Source organism: Mytilus galloprovincialis, chromosome 1, assembly GCF_965363235.1.
Source record: "Mytilus galloprovincialis chromosome 1, xbMytGall1.hap1.1, whole genome shotgun sequence".
Classification (NCBI taxonomy): Eukaryota; Metazoa; Mollusca; class Bivalvia; order Mytilida; family Mytilidae; genus Mytilus; species Mytilus galloprovincialis.
Window position 1 is genome coordinate 45,883,236 of NC_134838.1, and position 26,745 is coordinate 45,909,980.

The window sequence follows — 26,745 nt, forward strand, 5'->3', positions numbered from 1 at the left end:
GTTCGAAACCCGCTCGTATAGGTGCACTCGACTCCAATCTTAATTGACTAGGATTGTCAGTTTTTCAATCGAAGTTCAGTATTTTTCTCCGGGCACTCCGGCTTCCTCAACCAATAAAAACTCGCCGCCATGAAATAGCCTAAATGCGGTGCTATAAAGTGGCGTTAAAACACCAAAAATAAAAATAAAAAAAAATCTTATAGGTCGAATATAATACAGTGTGTTTTTTTATTTCAAATTATCAATCTTAATACAAATAAAGCTATATGGAAATATATGTTATAATACGTTACACATTTCATTGTTATATCATTCCAAACAGTTCTATAATCATTTATTTCTTTTAAAAAACAAAGATGTAAAAAATCACTTGAAGTCTGTTCATAAATTTTATTTCTATTTTTAAACAAACAATTTCCCCAAGAAAATGAATCTTTCTTTCTATGTAGATCTCGATTATATAAGTCTTCATAAAAAGTTGTATTTTCTTTCTTTACATGTATAAATAACAGGCAAAAGTTATATCCCAATTGCATAAAAAAAAATCTGAAAATTCCTTTCCCTTAACACAGTAAACTCTTTGCTTATGAAAGTATATGATTATTTCTTGAATATTTAAGATGCAAGGCTATTATCATGATTATAGTGTTGAGCTATCAAAAAAGAAAAAAATCTTTGATATGATGTTTGCGATCAGGTTTAGATCTTTATTTTACGATAAGATAATCAACACTGTCAGTATAAAAAATGAAAGCTTATATTTAACTTCATCACTTTTGTTAAGGTTAAAAGCAATGTCAAACACGATATAAAATAATTAAAACACACAAGGAAAAGACAACGCCGACATTGATAAAAGTGATATTACAACATTGTCATAAACAAAGAGCCGAGAAAGTCTAGATCAATTAATTTGTCAAGGTTTTTAAAGACTTCCTCTCGAGGATTGGATTTTAGAATTCTTTTCTTAGATATTTGATGAGGAGTCATTCTGGCTTTGAAGGTTGCTGTAGCTATTTCATGTAGTCTGTAATCCTCTTGGTAGGTTTTACTTATGTCAAGAGTTTCCCTCCTCAAGATTTCTTCAGCTTTTCCAAATGGTGCATTTACAAAGTGAGATTTACCCATTGTTTTCGGTATTTGTTCTATGATTTCGAGAATACGGTCTACTAAACTATTTCGACACCTAAAGTCATGCTCGTCATTTTTCATGAAGACAACACGTCCTTTCCTAACGATATCCTGGATGTACCGAGAACCTTTCAATTTTTTCAGCATTGTTTTGTCTGTTTGTACGTTCCCAATAACTGCAACTATAATATACGGTAAAACCGACTCTCCAAAGACATGAATTATGGACTGTACCATTTCATCAAGCTGTACCTCATTTACGTGTGAGTCATGAACAACTAGCATAACAGCATGTGGTCCTGGGGCGGTCATAAACGTTGCTTTACCTATTTGTTTTATAGCCTCTCTTTCTTGCAAGAACGGAAATCGCATTTCGGGAATACTTGTCACTACAATTTTCTTTTTGAAGTGTCGATCGTTATATGTTTCTCTTTTAGTTTCCCTGTCAGGTATATCCCATTTCAAGATACACCTGTTCAAAAGCTGATTTGCAATCATCGTCTTCCCATAGCTCTGACCAACCAATACGATCCTTGTTTCATTAAACTCACCTTTAAGAATAAAAAAAGGAATATACATGTTATATTGGGCATGAATCTTCCATATAGACGTGCCCTCTAGGGTTCATCATCTCCTTTGGCGCGATAGGTACTAATATTGCCCTTTTCAATAACCCCGCTACATTGTACGAACATATAGTATTTCCAATATTAGTATTTGACAACGGAAGTTCTCACAAAAACTAAAGAAAATATATAAAAAACATGTTACTGCTTGAATAGTTATTATGATCTTTATTCGTAGACCTCTTAGTTAAAACTAGTAACGGTAGGATTTCATTACGACATATAACATTAGAAAATTCAGTATAAAGAGTATTTTCTGAATTTGTTTGAACAATGTTAAAGATTAACGCGCACACCACGGCGTTTTTTTTCAATAAATGTTGCACGCATATTGGGTAAACGGTATTCTAGTTTGGCATAAACTATTACTTGGGCAAATTGAACGTTAAATGAATGCTAATTTTATCTACAAGAAGAAAAAAATTAGCGACTTTTACATTTCTATTGTGGCCGTTCAAATGTCGAACTGAAGTGTATAGTAACAGACACTTTGTCCGCTGACCTTTTAATCCTAATTCTAATATGACTTGCAGAATAATGAATTTTATCAAATTGGCATGCATTTAATAATTTTCATTAACTTAAAACATTTCCAAACTCTTAAATCATGCACATGTTGTTACTAATTCATTTATTATGACTGTAATGTGTTGCAATTCGAAATTGACATATTTGACCTAGGTACGACAACCGTTCATGCTGACTGTTTAAAACTCCTCCCTCTGAAAAATCACATTGCCAGTCGTTTGCTTGTTTACAAACAAAAAAGGGAGGTTCATGAAAGAGCCTACACAAACCCCGTACACTTATACACATCGGACATAGAAGTTACCTTAATAGTACTAACCAGAATCGAAATAATTCATGCAAGCTATACTTGATTGTAGTTTAAACATGGGTAGGCATTATATTCGTGTTATTTTAGCCCTCACTATCGCACTAGTTCTTAAATCAATAGGGATTAAAACATCCTGCTGTATTATGAAATCAAATTTGGTAACGATTTTTATAATTACTCATAAGAATTTCTTTAGAAATTGAATTGTAGACGCAAGGACATATATACAGCTCGACCACTAAAAAGCATTCATCATATTATAAGCCGAATTCGACTTTTAAGACCTGAAATGCTTTAAACACAAAAGCCAAAATAGTACAACTTCACTTTCACCTTGAAGATTAATGCCATTTTATTATAACATGTATTCACAAGATGAAAAGAAGGTTACATTACATCACTTGAGACGATCAGAGCAAAACTCCCCGCCAAACATAAAGCAACAACAACAAAAAAACTAGCAGGTACAAAATTACATTATGTAGTGGTATATAGTTTTGCAAACTGTATGAAGCACTTCATATTCTTCACAAACCCCAACACTGTTCATCTCCATCTACAAAAAATAGTTGTAGACATGAAAATGTTTTATACCGATTTCAGCTCAAATGATAAGCAGACATCGAATTACCATCATCATATACGCTGTAGATCAAAATATTGTAGTTAGTAAGTAACAATGAAAACCAGACTTATCAAAGTTCACATAAGCCATTTATACAAAATAATAAAATTGAGAAAGGAAATGGGGAATGGGTCAAAGCGACAACATCCCGACTATAGAGCAGATAACAGCCGAAGGCCACCAATGGGTCTTCAATGTAGCGAGAAACTCCCGCACCCAAAGGCGTCCTTCAGCTGGCCTCTTAAAAATATGTATACTAGTACAGTGATAATGGACGTCATACTAAACTCCGAATTATAAACAAGAAACTAAAATAAAAAATCATGCAAGACTAACAAAGGCCAGAGGCTCCTGACTTGGGACAGGCGCAAAATTGCGGCGGGGTTAAACATGTTGATGAGATCTCAACCCTCCCCCTATACCTCTAGCCAAAGTAGAAAAGTAAATGCATAACAATACACACATTAAAATTCAGTTCAAGAGAAGTCCAAGTCCGATGTCAGAAGATGTAACAAAAGAAAATAAATAAAATGACAATAATACATAAATAACAACAGACTACTAGCAGTTAATTGACATGCCAGCTCAAGACCTCAATTAAACTGATTGAAAGATTATGTCTTCATCATATGAATATCAGGCACAATCCCTCTCGTTAGGGGTTTAGTATCATACTATCATAAAATATATGAGAAGAACATAATCCATGTCATGCCAACAACTGTTTTTTTTTTAATAAATGTGTTTAGTTCCGATGCAAAGACCCTATAAGTGAATCAATATTAAAGCCAAAATATGCAATCTTTAATGACCTGACAACAGTATCGTAACTATATCCCTTCTTAATAAGTCTGTTTAAAGGTTTTGTAAGCTTTTGAGGTGAATAGTGACATTTTTGTGCTTTGTAAAGAATATTACCATAAAAGATTGGATGTGAAATAACTGAACGTATAAGATGTCTGCATGTTGAGTTATATTAACGAATTATTTCCTTATACCGATGATAAAATTTAGTAAATGTTTTGACTAGTTTGTGATATCGAAAACCCTGGTGTAATAATTTTTCAGTAATACATAAATTTCTCTCGCTAAAACCTGATATGTTGTTACATACACGAGCGAATCTGTTTTAAGTCTCAAAATTGAAATTTTATACAAACGTCTTTGACACCATGGGATAAGCAAATACATGTCTCGCTTTCTAAAGAAAAGAAAAAAAAATCTGAAATGTTCTAAAATTAACAAAAAATCAAACGTCCCAAACACCTAACGTACTTTGAAAAATATACTGAAAGAGATTGATTTCATTACCATTTGGATTTTAAATCGACGAGGCTAACAAAACAAGCGCTATCTTTCCTAGTGTTCAGATGTTTAAATTAGTCTAAATAATACTGTCCATGGCTGTTTATTTAATGAAAAAACTGGTGACCTTTTTTACCTAACTCAAAAGGTGTTTTCATGTTAATGTGATTATTTTTTTGAAACGTCGAACGCGTAGTGTCTGTAACTTTCAACGAGATTCTGACAATTGTTACTTACCTATTCTGAAATATTTCGAAAATTTTTGTTTCTGATTTCTAAACTTTATAAAATATTACCATTTATATCCTCTTTCGAATGGGTGCTGTGTGTTGTATCCTGTAGGCATAGGCAAGGCAAAGATCCGTCTTTGTTCTAAATAGAAATTATAAGAAAGTAAAACATGAGTTTTCAGATACAAAGCAAATGTAAGAAAACATATCATACCCTAATGTTCGGTATAGTAAACATTAGTAAAATAATTGAGATATTACTGTAGATTCCATTCCTTTGTGTTGTCGTTCTCCTGTTATAATTAATGCGTTTCCCTCAGTTTTAGTTTGTAACCCGGATTTGTTTTTTTCTATCGATTTATGAGTTTTGAACAGCGGTATACTACTGTTGCCTTTATTTAAGGAAAATAACCCCTTTTTCTCATGGCAAATAACGCGTTGGCAAAATAATTGCTTGGAAATCTGCGTGTAGGCAAAATAATTGTTGGGAAAATACCCGTGGGCAAAATAACCATCAAGGAATAACCGCCAAGCAAAACAACAATTTTTGCGCGCATTTACATGTACGTCAAAAAAAAACAAGCTACAGACGTCATATCACTGGTTTACACCTTAAGATATTTGTTGTTTCCATGGAAACAATGGCCATTTTTTTGTACATCTTCATATGACACGTAACATTTCCACAACATTTCATTAAATTCGAAACATTTTTTTGAGTTTTTACTTAATTATATGCTGTTTAAGGGGTCATGAATTTATGATGTACATAGCCTTTTTATCTAAACCAAATCACGTCTTTACAATTCATGAACCGTTACTACACATGATGGTTAACATTGTGTTGAGATAAGTTTTATTGAGTTTGATCTAAATGATACTTATTTATTTACATAGGGTTTTATGTTATAAATTTCTCTGGTTTCCATGATAATGTCAGCTATTTTGGAAGTTTCATATTTTCTAGTTCTGGAACGAAAGGCCTGTGACATATTCTACGTTCTAATTATTTGAAGAGTGGAAAAACGTTTTGCCACCCCAAAATAATAAAAGAAAAACGTTTACGTTTACGTAGACTATGTCAACAAACCTGCGTTCTAGAACTAGAATTGTAATTTAAACTTATTACGAATGTTCCCCGAATTATTTTATGACAGTTTTCATTATAGGAGCAGCAATTTCAAAATTCTTAAACCCTTTCTGCAATTTAATGCATTCCAGGTCACATTTTGGAAAGTTTCATTAAGTTTGAAGATGTTCAGATTTTTTTTAACATATTTGTATTTCAATGACTACGGCTTCAATCTAGAAAATTCTAAATACTCATGGCATATAATTATATGTATGCCAGGTAATTTTTCAGCAGTGTTTCACCATGAATGGAACATTTTCCAAGATTTTTGGTGTTTTCATGGCAACGATGGCTATTTAAAAAGAGTTCTCTACTCGAAATGTATATCTGTATATAATGGTCAAGTTTCCTCAACCAGATTGTGAAATATCATCTTTTTATGATGTTTTCGTTCAGGTGTTAAGGCCCATGCAAATATAAGGATTTAAGCTTAAATCCTATATTTGAATTTCAATGCTAAACACATAGTAAGGCACTCAGCTTAATCTAATAAAGATAAAAAACTAAGTGCGCTTCATTAAAAGGGAAGTAAAAGGAATATTTCATAAAAAAATAATAACAATTACTGGATACACTAGAACAATTTAAACAAAATGCAATTTATTCATTTAAAAAGACATACAAACCTGTTGGATACCGTTTTCAATAATTAGTTTTATTAAAATTGTTGTCATTGAGTCTCCTTTCATAACACATCTTTTCTTAGAATTGGTCACAGAATTGCTATCGTTTGACTCTACGTCAACTAAAGTTAGACGGTAATTTTCTTGATAGACTGATAAATCCTCAGCAGAAACTGACAGGGGTGAAAACACCAATCGGTTCCTGAAATCCTCAATTGCTTCAAGGCGCTGAACTATTTTTAATTTGTCCGTGTAATTTTCGGAGATCAAAACATCACAGACACCATGCAGTAAGGTCGATTTCATCGTAGCAGTTTCTATCAAATGACACGCAAGACAACTCCCTGAAAAATAGAGTTGCATTATACCAATAATAATTCATCATAGTCATGTTTCTCCTGATGCTGCTTAGCCGCGATATAGCCTTTTGTGCAAATGCGGCGTAAAGCAACAAACAATCAATCAATCTGATGCTGCTTCCTTGTTATTGAGATGGGTTGAAATATTGCTCAATAATGAAAGATTAGCAAAACCAATATTTGTGCCCTGCTTACTGTACTATATTTCATATTTCTTGTATAGTGAACCGCAACATCTTCATAAAAATCGTTATGGCATGCACGGTTCTGAGCTCTCATTATGAGAAACATGTTAACAAAGTTTCTTGTTGATTCTGCTCCAACTTATAAGAATTTGCTGAAAACCAAATCTGATACATTTTCATTTTTAGTAAACTGTAAAATATGACTTAAAAACGTAATTTGGTATATACGTGAAATTGTCTATTTTTTTATATATCATAATGAACAAATGCCAAAAAATTTAAGTTCGGGTAAACATCACTTCAAAATTTGCAAAATACAAAAACAAATGGTAATTTCAAATATTTTGGTCTGTAGTATCATTTTAAAGATAGTAATTATCAAAATGCTCATCTGATACAGTCAACTTTGTCCCGTTAATATTATTAAACTGATACAGAACTGACGAATGAACGGACGTGCCGACACACAAACTGTAAGAACAATTCTTTCTTCTATCGTAGATAGATGACCAACTTATATCATGGTTTATAATTTTCATTGAATAATTAAAAGAGGGCAATGGTGCAAAAAATAAAAAGAAAAAAAGATATGACAGCAGGATATCAATTTGTACATACATTAAAAGCAAGTACGGACACAGTATCCTGCAATTCACTTTTCAAGCATCTACTTTTATTTTTTCAGTGTCGAACATGCTTTTTGATATGGATTTTTTGTGAATTTGTAAGAGAAAGATAAGTCTCATTGATTGATCAATTTTGAAGATTTATTGACTCTTCATTGACTTTTCTGGCTTCATTATAACTTTTTACTTTTGAGTTAACCGTGTTTAAGTGCTAAGAAGACTGATATGCTTTGAGCTTTATTTAAATGCATAATTTTCTGTTAATGAGTGAGGATAACATGTTCATAATGTTCAAAATATCTAATTGTATTTTCACTTAAGCAACTGAAACACATCATTATATCACTGACTTTTGAAGAAGCGAACCGAATGTGGACAAATATTTAACAAATGTATTCCAAAAAAAATCAGATCTAGGAAAAAATCTTAGTGCAGGAATGAAAATGCTCGTGTTATTACATCAAACATTGTTATCCCATTGTCTCTAATTCTTAGCCGATTTATTGTTTTCCCAACCTGTTGATTATCTTATTTAATCAACGTGTGGTTCTTTTTTTCTTAGCTATTCATTGGTCAAAATTCGATTATGACGTATCATTTTCTTGCTTTTCTCTGCATTTTCTATTCTGACGGCATGAAAAAAATAGGCGACCATGCCTGATGACGTCGTTTAGAAAGATCATACGAGAAGATGGAATAAGTTTGCTTGCATGCACCATAAAAATCATTAGAGAAACTGATTTCACCACCAAATATCGTGTTAAGCGAAAAGAATGGGGACAAATAGTTAACAAAGATATTCCAAAAAAAACCTCAGATCTAGTAAAAATCATAGTGCAGGAATGGAAATTTGGTATGTTGAAGTTCTGTATTACCTTGATTTTGCATGTCCCCCTTTTCAGCTGCTACAAGTTCTAGAATAAGACGTTGTACCCTGAATTATAAAAATAATCTAGTTAATTTAATATAAAATGATTGTTATCATAGCGGATTAATATAGTCGTCATATGATAGAGTTAAACCTTCTTTGGAATGGCATGTTTTTCTTCTTAAAATGATATTAGCGGAATCTGACTTGTATAAAAAATCAATAAAACTACGCAGAAAATCACCAACTTTGACACATATTAATCTAAATAATCTCTTTGTACTTATAAATAAAGGCAACAGTAGTATACCGCTGTTCAAAAAGTCATAAATGGATTTAGAGAAAGCAAATCCAAGGAAGACATCAATTAAAAGAGGAAAACAACAGAACAACAAAAACACTGAAATGCAACATATACAAACGCCAACATACCAAGGAACGGACTTTTTGAAAACAACTACCATATTCCTGACTTGACACCGTATATTTTAAGAAAAAAAAGGTGGTTAGAACCTGGTTTTATGGCTAGCTAAAACTCCAACTTATATGGCAATGTTAAAAATACCGTTGAAAAGACAACACTATGTGACAGAAATGTAGTACAAACAAACTTAAGAACACTCAACACAGATAAACGCATAGATGAATAATATAATAGTAGAATATAATACATTTCAACATGTAAACCGCAGAATAACAACGAACTTCTCCCTTTGACAACATCACATCACACCATAAACAGTGACGTATTTCTGTGACGTATATATAATGTTAAAATTCATACAATATCCGAAAAACTTCCAATTAAATTTACAATACTATTCTAAATAACTTTCCTGATTATGACGATTTTGAAAGGCTGTCTTAAATTAATGCTTTGACGACGTCATAAGTTTTGGACAACACAATACCTTCTCCATGGAAAATGAAAAAAACTCGACTATACTGATAAATAAGATAAATGTGAAATGTACCGAAAATACAGAATTCATATCACGAACAATTAGACATATTATTATACAGAATCGAACCCACTAAAGAAACACAATTAAAAACTTAATGTTGGGTGTATAAAAACAGAAACACGTCGTATACATCGACATCTTGCTTATTGTAATATATCACTATAAAGACAGAATGAATATTCATTTCATTCGTTAATAAAATACATCAGACGCATTTGAGATTATCTTCCAAATTTTACTCATTACAGTATAAAGATTATATACACCTTATGGAAATTCTTAAAATAATTAACGCAAGAAAAACAAATTGCCTGCATGATAAGATTTTAAACTGATTATAGATAACAGTTTCATAATATATATTTATTTATGATAACATATTGTATCCGAGTCTAAGTTTATCTCACTTTTCATCTGACAACTGATATTCTGTTGCATTTTTCAAAAGATTATCCATTCTCTTCGATAAACTGTTGACAATAACTGTATTTTCTGAAACACGACACCATATTTATTAGAAGACAATTGATCTGGAAAAAAACTGCGCACAATTTCATTCTGTAGGTAATTGGATTTTTAAAAAAATAATTTTGTTTTAATTCCGCTTACAAACATGTTTGACCCCGTAGAATTCTTTTATGTGTCTCCCTAAGTCAATAGTCTGTAGTTCAGTTGTTGTAGTTGGCTCATATTTGTCATGTTTTGTTTTTTGCGCAAATTATTTTGTTATAAATAACGTCATTTTCTCAATTGAATTGTTTCATATTTTTTTTATGTCGGGACCAAATTATGATTTGCTTCTTCCTAAGATAGCATATTTCTATCTTCAGCGAACAAAGGTCAAATTAGCATTCAACATGCTCTTCTGCTATAAATAAAGAGTCAAAATGTTTTTAACAATAACTTTTTTTGTAATTATTTTATTTTTGAAGATGAAACATGTGAAATTACATAATACAGTATTAGACAAAAGTATAAAAAGTTAAATAACACTTGTAAGGTCAATTAAATCATAATGGTATAATAAGATATAAATATTATAATTGATTTGTTAATTTAATGCTGCTTCTAACAATTGCCACTTCTGATCCAATTTTATTTTTTGTGTAGGGGTTAAGAAACATACAGAGTATTTTTCTATTTTGATCCAATACTTTAAATATTCTATCCCACCATATTTTGTGGGCAATACGCTCTTACATCTACATTTGTATATATAGTATTTAAGTAACAACAAAATATTATTAACTGTTTTACTGTTGACAAAATCCTCAGACACAACTAAAATGACCTCTTTTGCACTAAAAGGCAAGAAGATGTCATAATTTCTAATCCAATCTATAATGGAAAACCAGAAGTTTTTTGTTACATTACATTCCCAAAAAATGTGAAAAATATTTTCTCTAACTTCTGAACAAAATGTATAAAGTTCAGTTTCTTTTAATTTACATTTATATAAAAGGGAATTACATGGTAAAATTCCATGAACAATCTTAAATTGAAAATTTTGTAAAAACGAATTTCTTGTTATAATGAAGGGCAGGGAATAAATAGCATTCCAATCTTCAATCTGTATATTTAAGTCTATTTCCCATTTGTTACGGGACGATAGTGATAATACTCAATAACAATAACTTGATGATAAGGAGTTGGTTGTTAGTACTCTAACATAAACATTGATTTTTTTTACAATAAACATTTGATTTACACCACCCTTAGAGTAGGTAAATATAACTTCACAGTATCACTGTAGTCTGGTTTTGATTACCGATAAAAGAGATATTGATAATTTGGAGAGGGATATCGTAGAATCAATCCCAACACACCGTTATACGATTGGTTTAAAGGACATGTGTAATTTTGGTTACAAGAAAGTGAAGAAAGATGCAGCTTTTCATCACTGGTTGGAATAATTAAAAAAAAATGTAATACAACGTATATAGACTCATTCAATATTTCATCTTTTTTATGGCTCAAAAAATGTTCAACTGAAAGTGAAATAATGACGTTGTCACGCCTGGAAATCCGGACGTTACCTTTTTTGTTATTGAATAAGCCAAAATTGACAATGTGGCTGCCTGAAAATACCCCGCACTGAGAAGAAGGCGGTATCAAAATACAAGTGATATGTCTGATTGTCATTATAAGGTTTTATTGACTTCACCCTTTTTGAATTTACCTCAAAGTTCGGGATGTTAATTTCTTCCTTTTTTATATACTATACATGTATATGAAATATATGGAAAAAGTACAATCGAAAAAATACCGAACTCAGAACGGAAAGTTATTTATCAAAAATCAAAATCAAAAGCTCAAATAGACTCAACGAATGAAAAACAGCTTTCATATTCTTAACTTGGACCATGTATTTCCTTATGTTGAAAGTGTTGAATTAAACCTGGTTTTATAGCTATATAAACCTCTTACTTGTATGATGGTCGCACACAACTCCATTATATTGATAACAATGTGTGAGCAAAACAAACAGACGTAAAAGGTAACAAGAAATTGTCCAAGGTACACGGATGCCCTACTCGCATTATCATTTTCCATGTTCAATGGACCGTGAAATTGGATAAAAAATCTAAAAACTACCTTGACCAAAAAACTTCTAAAAAGTCTAATTTGGCTTTAAAATTAGAAAGATCATATCATTAGGAACATGTGTACTAAGTTTCAAGTTGATTGGACTTCAGCTTCATCAAAAACTACCTTGACCAAAAACTTTAACCTGAAGCGGAACAGACGGACAAACGGACGGACAAACGAACGAACGACGAACAAACGGACAGACGCATAGACCAGAAAATAAAATGCCCCTTTACTATCGTAGGTGGGGAATAAAAACGTCAAAAATTGGTGTAAAGCAGTCAACATATTTGGAAGACACCTCAATGTAGGCAGCACATCAATAGAAAAGTTGGCCGTTATATGATTTTGAAATTATGTCGATGATCATAAACATATGTCAATCGTAATTTTATTAACTACAGTCTTTGACAGTAACATCGTGTGTGAATAAGCACCACAGTTACTGCTTTGGAAAATAATACAGTGAAATGTTTTAATTCTTTTCAAAAATCGTTGAACATTGGAGTACCATAACTCTTAACTTCAATACTTGTTCATGTGACCACACAATTTGTTTAAGATATCACGTATTTTAAAATATTTAACCAAAGTACTCAGATGAAAATCGCTAGTACACCCCTTTAATATTAACGAGTAAAGAAAAGATATACATGAAAGAAAACTATTAATTCAAGTCATATTGAAAAAAATACGAAGTTAAGTGACAACAATCATCTTACCTGATCTGTTGAAATGCATCTCAAAGTGAAGTACTATTTTTTCTCTCAAATGCAATTTTTCTGTACTGTCACCTGTGATAAAAGACCTGGGTATGTTAGACGTATTAACTTTGCATAAAAGAAAATGAAACCAATTTTGTTAGAATTTTGATTTATTTTCTAAATATTTAGTGTTAATAAAATTCTTTTGGTTTTCTAAATAGATTTTTCCTTTTTTTTTCTTACTTATTTTAAGGAGTTATCAGAATTGGCAATTGAAACATAACATTTTCATTAGTTGTACAAACTACAAAACCTGTTATAGTCATTAGATGTACAAACTAAAAAACTGGTTGAACTCTGAAATGAGCACTATTTATACTTGATTTGATGCTTTCTACTTGACCATTCTAAATTGGTCTGAACTTTACTCGATAATACTCGACTGTAGTCCGAGCCACACTAAACAGTCGGAACTTGTACTCGACCTTTATCTTGGCCAGGTTGAAACAGTCTTTACACTTGATATCCTGGAGTTTTTTCGACTTGTTTTCAATGTCTTAACAATAGTCTATCAAAGGACTTTATAAAAGTAGAACAACAATGACGAACGCATTCAAAAAGAAGACGACTCTGAATTACAAAAACTGACAAAATCAAACGCTATGAACTAACACAGCAAAAAAATAATAACCATATTCTTGACTTGGTACAGGCCAAAACTCGACCAAGTCTGATCCATACACGACCATAGTCCGAACCTGAAATGACCAACACATCTATAATTTATCAATCTCGAATACGTAAATACAAGTAATTGAACAATAAACAAATAATGTTTTGCATCGAACTTTCTTATATAGTCCCTCTTGGTTAAATTCCTACCCAAAGGGAACTAGGGGTGTAAAAAAAAGCTCTGAATAGAAAACGATAAGAGAAACAAAGTAAAAGGGTAGTTAAAAATGGTAGAGTATGGTCTAGATTTATTCTAGTATGGTTCAGATTTGGGTCGAGTATGATTGGGACTTAGATCGATAATGATAAAGACCTTTAAAACGGTTAAATACTAGTAGATTGCACACTAAGACTGTAACAATATCTATTTAACAGTGCTGGTATATGCCTCAGTGTTTTTACGGGAATCAATTTAGTTAACTTGAAATAAGTTTTTTATTTCTATAGCAAGTTTATCTTGATACAGCAAGTGTAGAAACAAATGAGGATTCATCCTAAATTGCAATTGATTTACAATTGTAAGTGTTTTGGGGTTTCCCTATGGTCATTTTATCCCAATATAAATATCTATATCAACGGAAAGACAGACATACGTTGAAGTGAGGAATTCACGTACAATAATAGCATGACTATCTTTCTGTATATTAATTGTTGAATAGTGTGCTAGTGACCTAATACAATATTTACAGACCTCATATCATTTGTATTAGGTCACTAGCACACTGTGTAACGCGTTTATCTTACCGACTGTCTTAACATGTGGCTTTCGCACATTGTTTTCCCTCGCCGGGATTCGAACCCATGCAACTGAAATATCGTGACACCAAATCGCCTGCACTGTAACCGGCGCACTAGACCACACGACCATCTTGGCTTCATAAAAATGTAACCGGCGCGCTAGACCACTCGACCACCTGGGCTTTATAAATATATATATATATAACTCGTCTAAACATCAACCCAACAATGTTAGATCTGTAAATTTGCTTTCGCAAATGTTTGGTTCTTCCCTCGCCGGGATAGACCACACGACCACCTGGGCTCTCAAAAAAAGAGCTTTCGCTGGCCGTGTGTTACCTTTCTTCGTCAGTTTTAATCTAGCGGCGTACTACGGTACATGATATATAAGGCATGAAGATGTTATTGTTACAGATCAGCTAAATTATCTATAGTAAAGGATCCTACATATGAATGTAATATACAGTCACAAAAAATAATTATATTTATAAGTACGTCTGAGTCAGTGAAAACTCTACAACAGATGTATCCATCGGATCGCCATCAATGATGGTGATACATGGCTGCGTACATAATGTATATACAACTCGTCTAAACATCAACCCAACAATGTTAGATCTGTAAATTTGCTTTCGCAAATTTTTGGTTCTTCCCTCGCCGGGATTCGAACCCATGCTACTGTGATATCGTGACACCAAATCGCCTGCACTGCAGCCGTCTCGCTAGACCACACGACCACCTGGGCTCTCAAAAAAAAGAGCTTTCGCTGGCCGTGTGTTACCTTTCTACTTTTTGTGTTTTAATCTAGCGGCGTACTACAGTACAGAACAGAATAAGGCATGAAGATGTTATTGTTACAGATCAGCTAAATTATCTATAGTATAGGATCCTACAAATGAATGTAATATATATATATATATATATATATATATATATATATATATATATAGTCATGAGACTTACCACCATGTGCTTCACAGGTAACTAGAGGCATGCGAAATTTTGATGTCGCATGGAAAATGTTTTTGAAATCCATTAACAGCTGTTCGTGCCTTAGAATGCATTGTAAAAATATTTCCGCACGTTCCTTTCTTGATCGCTTCTCTTTTTCATAAATACAAGCCTTTTTGATGAAATCAGGGACAATCTCATCTTTTCCATGGAACGTTTTCAGAATCATCTTAGTCTCTATTTCATCTAATAGGCTTTCATAGCATTCCAAGACAGTTATTCGGAAGCACTCTAAAAATTTTGTTATAAAAGTTTTAAAAAATAAGCATATGAAAAACGAATAACCACATATATATTAATAATTCATTATGTAAAACTAAAAAAAAAAAAGGCTTTGAAAATAAGATTTCTGTATCTCGGTTTGTATAAACAGTTACAATGTTCAGTACTTAAATCTGACGAAGTACTTTTGCTTGATATACAAATATTTGAAAGTTATGGAGATTATTTTTTCTTATGAATATGCTGAGACTAATAATAAAATTTTCCAATTTAATTACAGTTTAACAGAATTGTTGGAATGGTCTTATATTACCGAAACGCGCGTCTGGCGCATTAAATTATAATCCCGGTATCTTTGATTTTGACATAAAGTGTAACAATTTTACTGCACCAGATGCACTTTTTAATTCTCCAATGGTGCTCGTAGCACATTTATTTGAAATCATAAAAACATTATAAATTGGTTAAAGTCTTGATAAAACATGAAAGCACCAAAAGTATAACAAAACACGGATGATGAGTCGGGGCTTTGTATGAAAGAAATACATTGGTTGTAAAAGCGATTTTCAAGTCAGATCAACTTCATCCAATTTTTTTTTACAAAGTATCAAAAACCAGAAATGAACCAACGGCAACCGCTGAATTTCACGCTCCTGACTTGCGACATGGTTGACCATGTTTGTTGGCGTTTAGTCATCCCCTTACTTTGAATAGCACCTGGTGTTGAAGCACAAATTAAGAACAAACTAAACAAAACTAGTTGAAAAAGGCTTCATTCATCAGATCGATACGAAGCAGAAAAATATCGAAAGAATCAGACTGGATGTGGCATGGTATTTAAACATCCCTAAAAACAAAAAAAAGACACAAAGAAGTTTTGTTTGTACTCGCAGTTTATGACAGCTAGTTCAAAGCCAACAACAACTAGTACAAAAGTTATTTATCTAAGACTAAAATTTCAATCAGTACACAATCAACATCCAATGGATTTAGTTTAAAGACGTCATAAACAATCAGAGAAAAACATTTCCTTGTGTAATGACACAAAAAAAATCATTATATTTGTTACCCGTTTATTGTTTTGTAAATACACCAGGCAGTTCCTTTGAATTGGTCGGGTCTTTTGACATATGTTTGATATGGACACAACATGCACAAAGCCAAATAACGATATTCTATTGAAAGTGTGAAAATAAAGTATGCAAATGATTTAAGGAATACAATTACGACATTTTACAATTGATGACTTACCCGAACAGGAATATGGAGACGTATCTAAAACATAGTCATAACACATGTGACTTGACTCTACAGAAAAAAAAATATATTCATTAGTTCATTAATTTATTTTTCAAAACAATCTCGATCATTTTTGAAAGCCAATAGTGATAGATGTAAATGTTTTGTTTTGGACTATATTTTGCCTAACATTTATAGCAAGGAAAGCATACATTAATTATTGGGCATTCGAAAGTTTAAACCTAATTCATTAATTTAAAAAAATAAGTGTATGAATATTGCAGTTTAGTTTAATCCTATTGCATTTGCTTGAATATGCAGGAGGGATGATCCATAATGTAAAACTGCTGATATGTGATTATTAAATGACGATAAGAATACCGAAGATATGTGTGCTTTACGTTTCGAGAAACAGAACGTCAAACTATGTTGAATATACGTCAATTTTTGTAATACGAAAAGTGTGTTCTGGTCGTACCCAACGACAATACAGCCACACATCTAGTATGGATGCTATATGAATAAAGGGTAAATTTTGAATATTTATGGAATGAAATTGTACTACTTTCAAGGATGAACGATTCCCATAAAGGCAAATAATAAACAATCACAATTACCACTGCGTAGCTTATATAATATTTACAGGTTTTTACTATGTATCGACTTCCTGACCGAATAAAAATCTGTCGGATTTAGTTGCATCTCGGGTTCCAGCAATTGTTCTACAAAATGTGTGTACTTTTGAACAAAAGCAAAATACTTAATACTATGATAATTATTTCTATAGCGTGTAATGATTTTATTTATGTTTCATAGTAATTACGTGCTTCTAGAGGTAATTGCTGTGTTTTGAAAAAAACCCGTGATTTAACCGTATATCAATTGCTGCAACAATAATAAAGTCTTTCTCAGTGATAAAAGATTACTAAAAAATCAAATATGCAAGTTGTACCTTCTAGATCTATTTTTAGATGATAATATTTGAAACTAGTTTTAGTTGGCTAATTACAAAATGTTTTTTTCTGTAGGTTCTTGACCTGAGAGTGAGTTTGTGGATTTATGTAAAAATGTATACATATAGGGAATTTGTGTTTAGTAGAAAACTTAAATTGTGCTGTGAATTACAAATGGAATAGTACCCTATGAATAACAACGAATCACAACAGAAACTGTCCCAAAATTTACGACACGTTAACTATTTCTTTCCCTTGCGTTCAGTTTTCCTTTAAGATGGCGACATTCGAAAAGCCCAATTAACGGCAGTTTTTGTGTTTGTCTGTTACACCACTGTCCTAGGATTAGGGAAGGGTTGAACGCCCGCTGACATGTTAACCCTGCAATATTCTGTCCAAGTCAGGAGCATGTACTGGTATTTCAATGGTTTTTTTTGTTTGTTGTTTTCATACCTTAATTTCGTTCATAATTTTTACATTAATCATGTCGTTAGTTTCTCGTTTGAATTGTTTTGTCTTGTTTTAAATGGTCCAACTTTTTATTTATCCGTGACCTTTAAATGATCATATACGGGATGTTTACTGTTTAGGCTTTGATTATTGCTGATATTTGGATGGTGATTTAAATTAATAAGATCGTTGTTCGTTGATCATTGGTGGACTTTTGTCTCATTGGGAATCACACCAATTCTCGTTGTTTATATAGTTGCAATTGTAGTTTAGATTATACTTTAGTAATTTGAAACCTTAAAACAATATGTGATACAAAGAAGTAAGGGCAAAACATCTGAGAAAAGACCATTTGTACACTGGAAAGGTCTTCTTACGGTTATTAAAGGTAGCTGAAAGTTGTGTATCTATAGTTTGATATGTCTGATGATTTATAATGTATGAAGAGCAGGGATCGAATGCCTTAAGAATAACACCTTTTGCGCACTGGAAAAACCTAGACATGGCAATTCATAATATACATAGTTTATTAAAGGGTATTTTTACAGTTTTTTTGTTGTTGTATATTGGTATCACGTCGTCTACGTTTGTCGTTGTCGTCTTCGTCGTCCTCAGCGTCGTCCGTAGACAGATGGTATCCGGATAATAACTTTTGTATAAGTGAAAAGAAATCAATGTATAAGTGCATGAATCTTTCGGAAATTGTACCATAATGGTCCATACCAAATAAGGAAGTTTTAGGTGTAATACCACCAAATCATGGTACGTCACATCCGGTTGTATACGAAAATAGGTAAAAAAAAATGTATTCCATTGAATTTGACAGTTGAAGGTAATTAATCCTACATTTTATTGCAGTAAAATATTTCTGTGTCATAAACATATGTCTAGGGTATTTTAAAGCACCATTATTTTTTTATTTGGGATTTCTATAGAATATTTTGTAATCTTGAGGTTACATGGTGACCAAACCTTGTACACAGAAAAAATATGGGAAGAAATTTGATTGGTTAAATTCCTGTGATGGTTCGTTTCTTATATGCAATGAAATGTTTTGTGAATTTTTTTCTATAGTACTGGACAGGACAAAACTGTACTCATGCCAAGTATTTCTTTATTTGGAACAAACATAAATTCTACACATTTCTTTGAAAAGTGCAAATTTAACGAAGACTAATAGGGGAAAATCAATGGTGGTATTACACCTTAAGGTAGATTTTGGGGGTCATGGCCCTCAATGTTTAGGAATTACGGACCAAAAGAATACTTTCCTATTTTGGTCATTTCTTGACTAATTTCAAAGAGGTTTGTTTTATTTTTGAATTCTTAGGATTACTTAATATGCTGAATCTAACAGTGTATTAAGTTTTTGGATTTTGGGCCCCGTTTTTAAACTGGTCCACATTGAGTTCCAAAGGGTCCAGAATTATACTCTGTTTGATTTCATCAAAATTTGAATTATTGAGGCTCTTTGATATGTTGAATAAACATGTATTTAGATTTTTGGATTATGGACCCAGTTTTCAAGTTGGTCCAAATCGGGGTTCAAAATAAAACTTTGTTTGATTTCAACAAAAATTGAATATATGGGGTTCTTTGATATGCTGAATCTAACCATGTCTTAAGTTTTTGGATTTCGGGCCCTGTTTTTGAATTGGTTCACATTGAGATTCAAAGGGTCAAAAATTAAACTTTGTTTGATTTCATCAAAAATTGAACAATTTATTTATTATTGGGGTTCTTTGAAATGCCGAATCTAACTGTGTATATAGATTTTTGTTTTTATGGCCCGTTATCAAAATGGTCCAATTGAGGTCCAAAGGGTCCAAAATTAAACCTTTTGTTTGATTTCATCAAAATATGACCGGAATATTTGAAAAGTGCAATGAAATTAGTGTTTAAACAACAGTTTAGTATTTCAATTGTTTTAATGTATATTTAGGTTTTGCATGTATTTAATTATTCTAGACTTTGTCGTAAATTTAGGCATATGTGTTTTACACGGATTATGTGTCATAATCTTGGACAAAGGTCTTAAATGCATTTACTCTATTTATTTCATTATTCATTCTATGTGACAGTTTGGACTATAATTTTCAAATACGTGTCGGACACTAATTACTCTTTTAATCTATTGTTATTTCTAATTTGTCATCTGTTAATCTTCTTAATCCTTTAATTGATTGTGCTTATATATATTGTTATTGTTTGTATGTTACATTACATTTAGTTTGGAGATTGTTGTTCGGTCTTGCCGGACTGCTAAAATAAAAGTTTAAGGAGCGAATCTTCCTTCTTGATTTACATTTAGCCGAATAGCCATTTGACCCGGCTATATCTGGTGTTAGGACGTACGGGCAACGCATCTTTCGGATACCTTGTTCTACCTGTGAAGCTGATCCCCCAGCAAACAGAAAAATGGATACGCAGAAAACCAGAAATTTTGGCCGAAACTGGAGATACCAGATGCCTGATCATGGAACTACCTGTCAGACAAGAAACTTTCAGCATATGGACAACTGCCTATGTAAGTTTTGTGGAAAAACTGTTAACAACCATTTTCATTTTGAACAATGTATAGCAAAAACATCGTTTTGCTATAAGTGCAGAAATTTTGGACATTTCGCCAGAATGTGTAGTTTTCACAGACAACCGGACGTGAAAGTTGTCAAAGTTAAATCGAAATCAAAATTACGCCGCGACGCAGAAAGGATGAGGATATTCAAAGAAAATAAAGCTATGTCAATGTTTCCATGTGCGGAACTGAATACAATAGAACTGATGGACTTCTTTCCAATCTTAAATTATGATAAAGAATTCATTGACAACGTAAGACTCAGGCACGACCGAGTGCATTCAGAGAGAGTTAAATTTGAAATTAAAAGTGTGCATTATGAGAAGAAGTTCAAAGATATAAATCAAAAGCATTCCAGTGTCGTTAGCAATTTAGAAAAACTTCAAAAACAAAACGCAGATGACCAAAAAGAAATACAAAAATTAAAGGAACGCAATACGGATCTTAAAGCAGTTCATTCTCGGCTATACGATCAAAGATGTAAAGCCATCGACAAGCAATATCAATTACAGCGCGACAAAGAACGTATGTTGAATCGAATTACAACACTAGAAGACGAACTGGACAATATTCGGAAAAATACAAGAGAAGATAATTATTCAAATAAAAACTATCGTTACAGAGGACGCTACAATCACAGAAGAAACTTTAGGAACAATTTCAGTTGAATATGATATTAAGACCCGGGACGTGTCTTCAGAGGCCGCGGGAATATATGACCGGAATATTTGAAAAGTGCAATGAAATTAGTGTTTAAACAACAGTTTAGTATTTCAATTGTTTTAATGTATATTTAGGTTTTGCATGTATTTAATTATTCTAGACTTTGTCGTAAATTTAGGCATATGTGTTTTACACGGATTATGTGTCATAATCTTGGACAAAGGTCTTAAATGCATTTACTCTATTTATTTCATTATTCATTCTATGTGACAGTTTGGACTATAATTTTCAAATACGTGTCGGACACTAATTACTCTTTTAATCTATTGTTATTTCTAATTTGTCATCTGTTAATCTTCTTAATCCTTTAATTGATTGTGCTTATATATATTGTTATTGTTTGTATGTTACATTACATTTAGTTTGGAGATTGTTGTTCGGTCTTGCCGGACTGCTAAAATAAAAGTTTAAGGAGCGAATCTTCCTTCTTGATTTACATTTAGCCGAATAGCCATTTGACCCGGCTATAAAAAATTGAATTATTGTGGTTCCTTGTTTGCTGAATCTACCCATGTATTTAGATTTTGGATATTGAACCATGTTGTGAACGTTAAATATCGCAGCAGCACCTTTTTGTAAACGTTACGTCGTTCCCGGCAAAGGAGTAGGTTCAGTAAGACCCCTTTTTGGCCCCAAAATATAGCAGTTTTGGAAAATTGTGAAAATGTAATCTGTAAGCTATATTTTGGAAAGTAAACTGCTTCTGCTACATAAATATGAGCTGTTTTTGACAAAACAATGCACAAATATCGCGTTCTAGCATCATTAAGTCATGCTAAATTACTGAAATCTTCAAAACTTTAGCATTTTGGTTAATTTTTAGACGGTTTCCGTCTAAAATGAAAGTGGCCGCATTCGTGTTCATTCATAATATTGAAATGTAAGTTGTATTTGATGATAATACAAAACATATGTAAAGGTTGAGGATGAACACGGATGCGGCCACTTTCATTTTTGACAAAAACCATCTGAAAAGTGACGTTTTTCGGCATATTTGATAGATTTTTCGTATTTAAGCTTGAATCAGAGCGTTTTTAATGACTAAATCAGTTAAAATCTTTCAAATAAACTAATCGAATCAATTGAAATAGACACTTAAGTGTTTAAAAAGTGGCCAAAAACTTTCGTTGGACGAACCTGAAATTTGAGGCCAAAATCGGCCCTTACCGGACCTACTCCTTTGACAGTTGCTGATTTAACGTTACGAAAATCCGCCAACATGTGGCGTTCGAATAACATCTTAATTTTTTCTAGCTTGTTATGAATCTTACATTTCTTTAGCTACTTGTATTTACATGCTTTATATTGTTAAATCGGTGTCGAGACGTACGAAATCGTGCTTGCTTTCTTTATAATTCAATATTTATGTACTACTGACAGTGATTTACATGATAAACCTTGACCGGTAACGAACTATATTCTTACACGCAAGCATAAGGCGTGCTAAGACCTATAAAAACGAACTTTTCTTATGGCAAAACGAATTTGAACCGATCTTGAGAGATTCCAAGATGGTAATAACACATACACGAAATCACATTCAACCGTTTTAAAATATTGTACTTTATTTACTTGTATTTATTATTATTGATAATAATAATTTATGATACTTTAAATAGTTGTTTAGTCATTATTTAATATATAGAACCCAAATTGTTTTTTTTAATTAAAGATTGGCAACTATCTTTACACTATTGGCAGCGATTTTAGTTTTCTTTTTAAGAAAATTTCAAGAATCTACGTGAATATTTTATTAGGCACGCAATTGATAAGTACATACACTGTTACTGTCCATATGTTACAATATTTGGTTACACATAAAAAAAAACTGAACATAAAAGAAAGACACTTCAACGAAAGCTGAAAGAAATAGATAGTACAGTTGGTGAATATAAATTAGATTATAGTAAATATTTAAGTAATTTTAAATTCAACAAGGATAAATTCTAATCCAAGTTGAAAAGTAATAATATAGTTAGTTAAAATCTATATCAACAAGGATAAATTCTAATCCAAGTTGAAAAGGTTATAATTTAAAATTCAACAAGGATAAATTCTTATCCTAGTTGAAAAGTAATAATATAGTTAGTTAAAAAATCTATATCAACAAGGAGTAATTAAAACATGAACATATATCAACAAGGATAAATATAAATCCAAGTTTAAATAAAATAGTTAAGGGGTACAATTCAACAAAGATAAATTTTAATCTAAGTTGAAATTTCAATATAATAAAAGAAAATACCATATTCAACCAGGATAAATTTTAATTCAAGATGAGTTTAAAATTATGAGTCTATATTTAACAAGGATAAATCTGAATCGAAGTTAAATATTAAGACTATCATTTTTCAAAAGGGTCCAGTTGTAAAAACTATTGTCTATTTCAAAGTTTTAAGTTTAAGTCTATTTCAAAAGCTTCCTTTTTACAACAAGGATAAATATAAATCTATTTTATAGATATATAATATTTGAATAAGGTCAAAGTTGGAAAATTTATAGTCTTTTTCAAATTTGTTATCTATATAGTCTATTTCACAAAGTAAGGATAGATTCACAATTTAAAAGGTGTTTTTAAAGTAAGGCATATGAAATTCTTTTTCAATTTCAACAAGGATAAAAAGTAATCTAAGTTGAATAATTCTGAAAAAGTACAAGATTGACAAGGATAAAGTTTAATCCAAGTTGATTAGTAAATTGAAACTCTTGATTCCATTTCGCAGTTAAAAGTACGATGCATAATTTAAGAGACAGATCTCGTATACCACAGAGGTCCAATTCACTTAGTAGGGGAATTACCGCATTAGCTAGTCCAATCATTCCCACTTGGTCTGTTGCATCTACAAACATGGATACCGGCTCATTTGGGGATGTCACTTCTCATAATTGTTCAGCCTCAAACCAGGCTATTAGTTTAAACCAGGGGGAGATAAATTCAAGCCCAAGGCCATTTAATAGTACTGCGAATAATATTCAAAGGGAAGTAAGCACAAACCCATTTCTTTTCCCAACTCAAAGTAAGAGTGATATTGCTATAGCGACTATACCAAGAGAAAAATCATGTTAGTGATGAAATGATAAAGATGAGACAAGAATTAGAGGCATAAAGAAATGAAAACCTTCAGAAATCATGTGAGACTGAAGCAATGATAAAGATGAGACAAGAGTTAGAGCCATTAAGAAATGAAAACCTTCATATGAAGAATATTGCTCAACATTTCACTCAGATTAAATCTGACCCTGTTATCAGTAGACAAAATAGTTATGCAGAGACCCAGCAACGTTCCACAAACTTCTGTAATAATATAACATTGCCAGAGACCCATCAACGTTTCACAAACTTCTGTAATAATATAACATTGCCAGAGACCCAGCAACGTTCCACAAACTTCTGTAATAATATAACATTGCCAGAGACCCAGCAACGTTTCACAAACTTCTGTAATAATATAACATTGCCAGAGACCCAGCAATGTTCCACAAACTCCTGTAATAATATAATATTGCCAGAGACCAAGCAACATTCCAGAAACTCCTGTAATAATATAACATTGCCAGAGACCCAGCAACGTCCAACCTACTACTATAATAACACAACATCGTCAGACACCCAGCAACGTTCTACACATACATACGTTGATACAATATTGTCAGAGACCCAACAACAACCATCATATGTCTATGCAAATACGACAATATCTGAGATCCAGCATCGTCTAAACTATTCTTGTACGAGTACAATCATGCCTGAAATCCAGCAACGTCCAATCTACCTGCAGTATCCAAACAATTCCTCAGTACCAAACTGGTTACCTATGCAACAGTATGGCAGACCACAGCAACATCATCATAATTTTGAAAACTCATTAAAACAGATGGGATACTAATACTAAAGCCATTGAATTAGTAACAGCACTTAAAGATGAGGCAATGGTTTATGCTTCCTACCTCTCACCGGAGACCAAAAGATCTTTCTTTGTGCTATGTGCAGCTATGTCGAATAGATTTAGTGACCATATATATCCAGAGACGTATAGATATGAGTTGCACACATTAAGAAAACAGGGCAAAGAAAACATTCATGAATATGCATCTAGAGTAGAAATGCTAGTCAGACGGTCTATTACTATTGACGCAGCCACTCACAGTACATTGAGTGTAGAGTACATGGTAAGAGGATTATCTGACCAGAGCATTGCCATGGAATTACTGACAAAGAGGATTACCAGTATGACTGAAGCTATTCACCAGGTAACTTTAAATGAAACTTATAAAAGAGGGAATAGAAACAGAAACATCCGTCAACTTAGTACACAAGAAACTGTTGATTTAGATGAAGGCGAAGATGATATTGAAATAAGGAAAGTTGGTGGGAAAAGATATGTAACTGAGGAGAGACTTGCATAATTTGAAAGAGGGATGAAAGACTCCATCACCCAGTCCACTACCCAGTCAGTAAGGGCGATAATTTAGAAAGAAATGACGAAATTTAACAAACCTGATGTTAACGAAGGTTATAGGCAAAACCAACAGTATAACAAAGACAACAGAGCAAAAACAAGAACCACAAGATGTTTCAACTGCAATGAAGAAGGGCATTACATCAAAGACTGTAAAAAACCAAGAAAAAGCAAAAGCAGTACAGAAAACAGAGGTTTTACTAACAGCAATGATGCTCAGAAGGGTACACAAGAGGATTAATGTAAAGAGATCATTTGAAGAAGACAGCAAAGATATACAGGACGTATAGATAATTTGTTTAAGGAGTCTGACGAGATACAACAGAACACACCAGAGAACACACCAAGAGGATTAATGTAAAGAGATCATTTGAAGAAGATAGCCAAGATATACAGGACCTAGATAAGTTGTTTAAGGAGTCTGAAGAGATACAACAGAACACACCAGAGAACACACCGAAAGAGGTAATGGGTAGCACAGAAGCGATCAAAAGGATAGAAGAGAATATTAGCATTGATCGGGTGACAGCAGCTAGCATTGGAGTTCCAGTGTTCATTAACAAGAGTGCGACGAACGCAGTTATTGACACTGGAGCAGAGGTGACGGTTCTAAGTGAGAAGTTGTATAAGCAGATGCCTGAAAGTAAACGACCAAAACTAAGGAGAGCAGCAAGAAATTTGGAAGTTGCTGAGGCCGGAAAGAACTTGACAACAGAAGGGATTACAGAGGTGGAAGTTTATTGGGGATTGACACCTTCAAATGGCCAGTTTATGTAGCGCCCATTGAAGAGCACATGTTATTAGGCTGTGACCTAATTGATGAAATGAAAGTAGCT

General features: G+C 32.5%; 1 protein-coding gene across 1 annotated transcript in view; it reads right to left on the minus strand.

Moving 5' to 3' along the window:
* Positions 1-314: 314 nt before the first annotated feature.
* LOC143075856 (uncharacterized) overlaps positions 315-26,745 on the minus strand; it is a 44,038-nt gene continuing 17,607 nt past the window's right edge. Inside the window, exons 5-12 of the mRNA XM_076251442.1 lie at positions 16,761-16,817; positions 15,240-15,518; positions 12,825-12,896; positions 9,921-10,005; positions 8,556-8,614; positions 6,514-6,854; positions 4,822-4,897; positions 315-1,682 (exon numbers count right to left, since the gene is read on the minus strand). Coding sequence (XP_076107557.1) covers positions 865-1,682; positions 4,822-4,897; positions 6,514-6,854; positions 8,556-8,614; positions 9,921-10,005; positions 12,825-12,896; positions 15,240-15,518; positions 16,761-16,817 — 1,787 coding nt within the window. The 3' untranslated portion in view covers positions 315-864. The remainder of the gene's footprint in view (positions 1,683-4,821; positions 4,898-6,513; positions 6,855-8,555; positions 8,615-9,920; positions 10,006-12,824; positions 12,897-15,239; positions 15,519-16,760; positions 16,818-26,745) is intronic.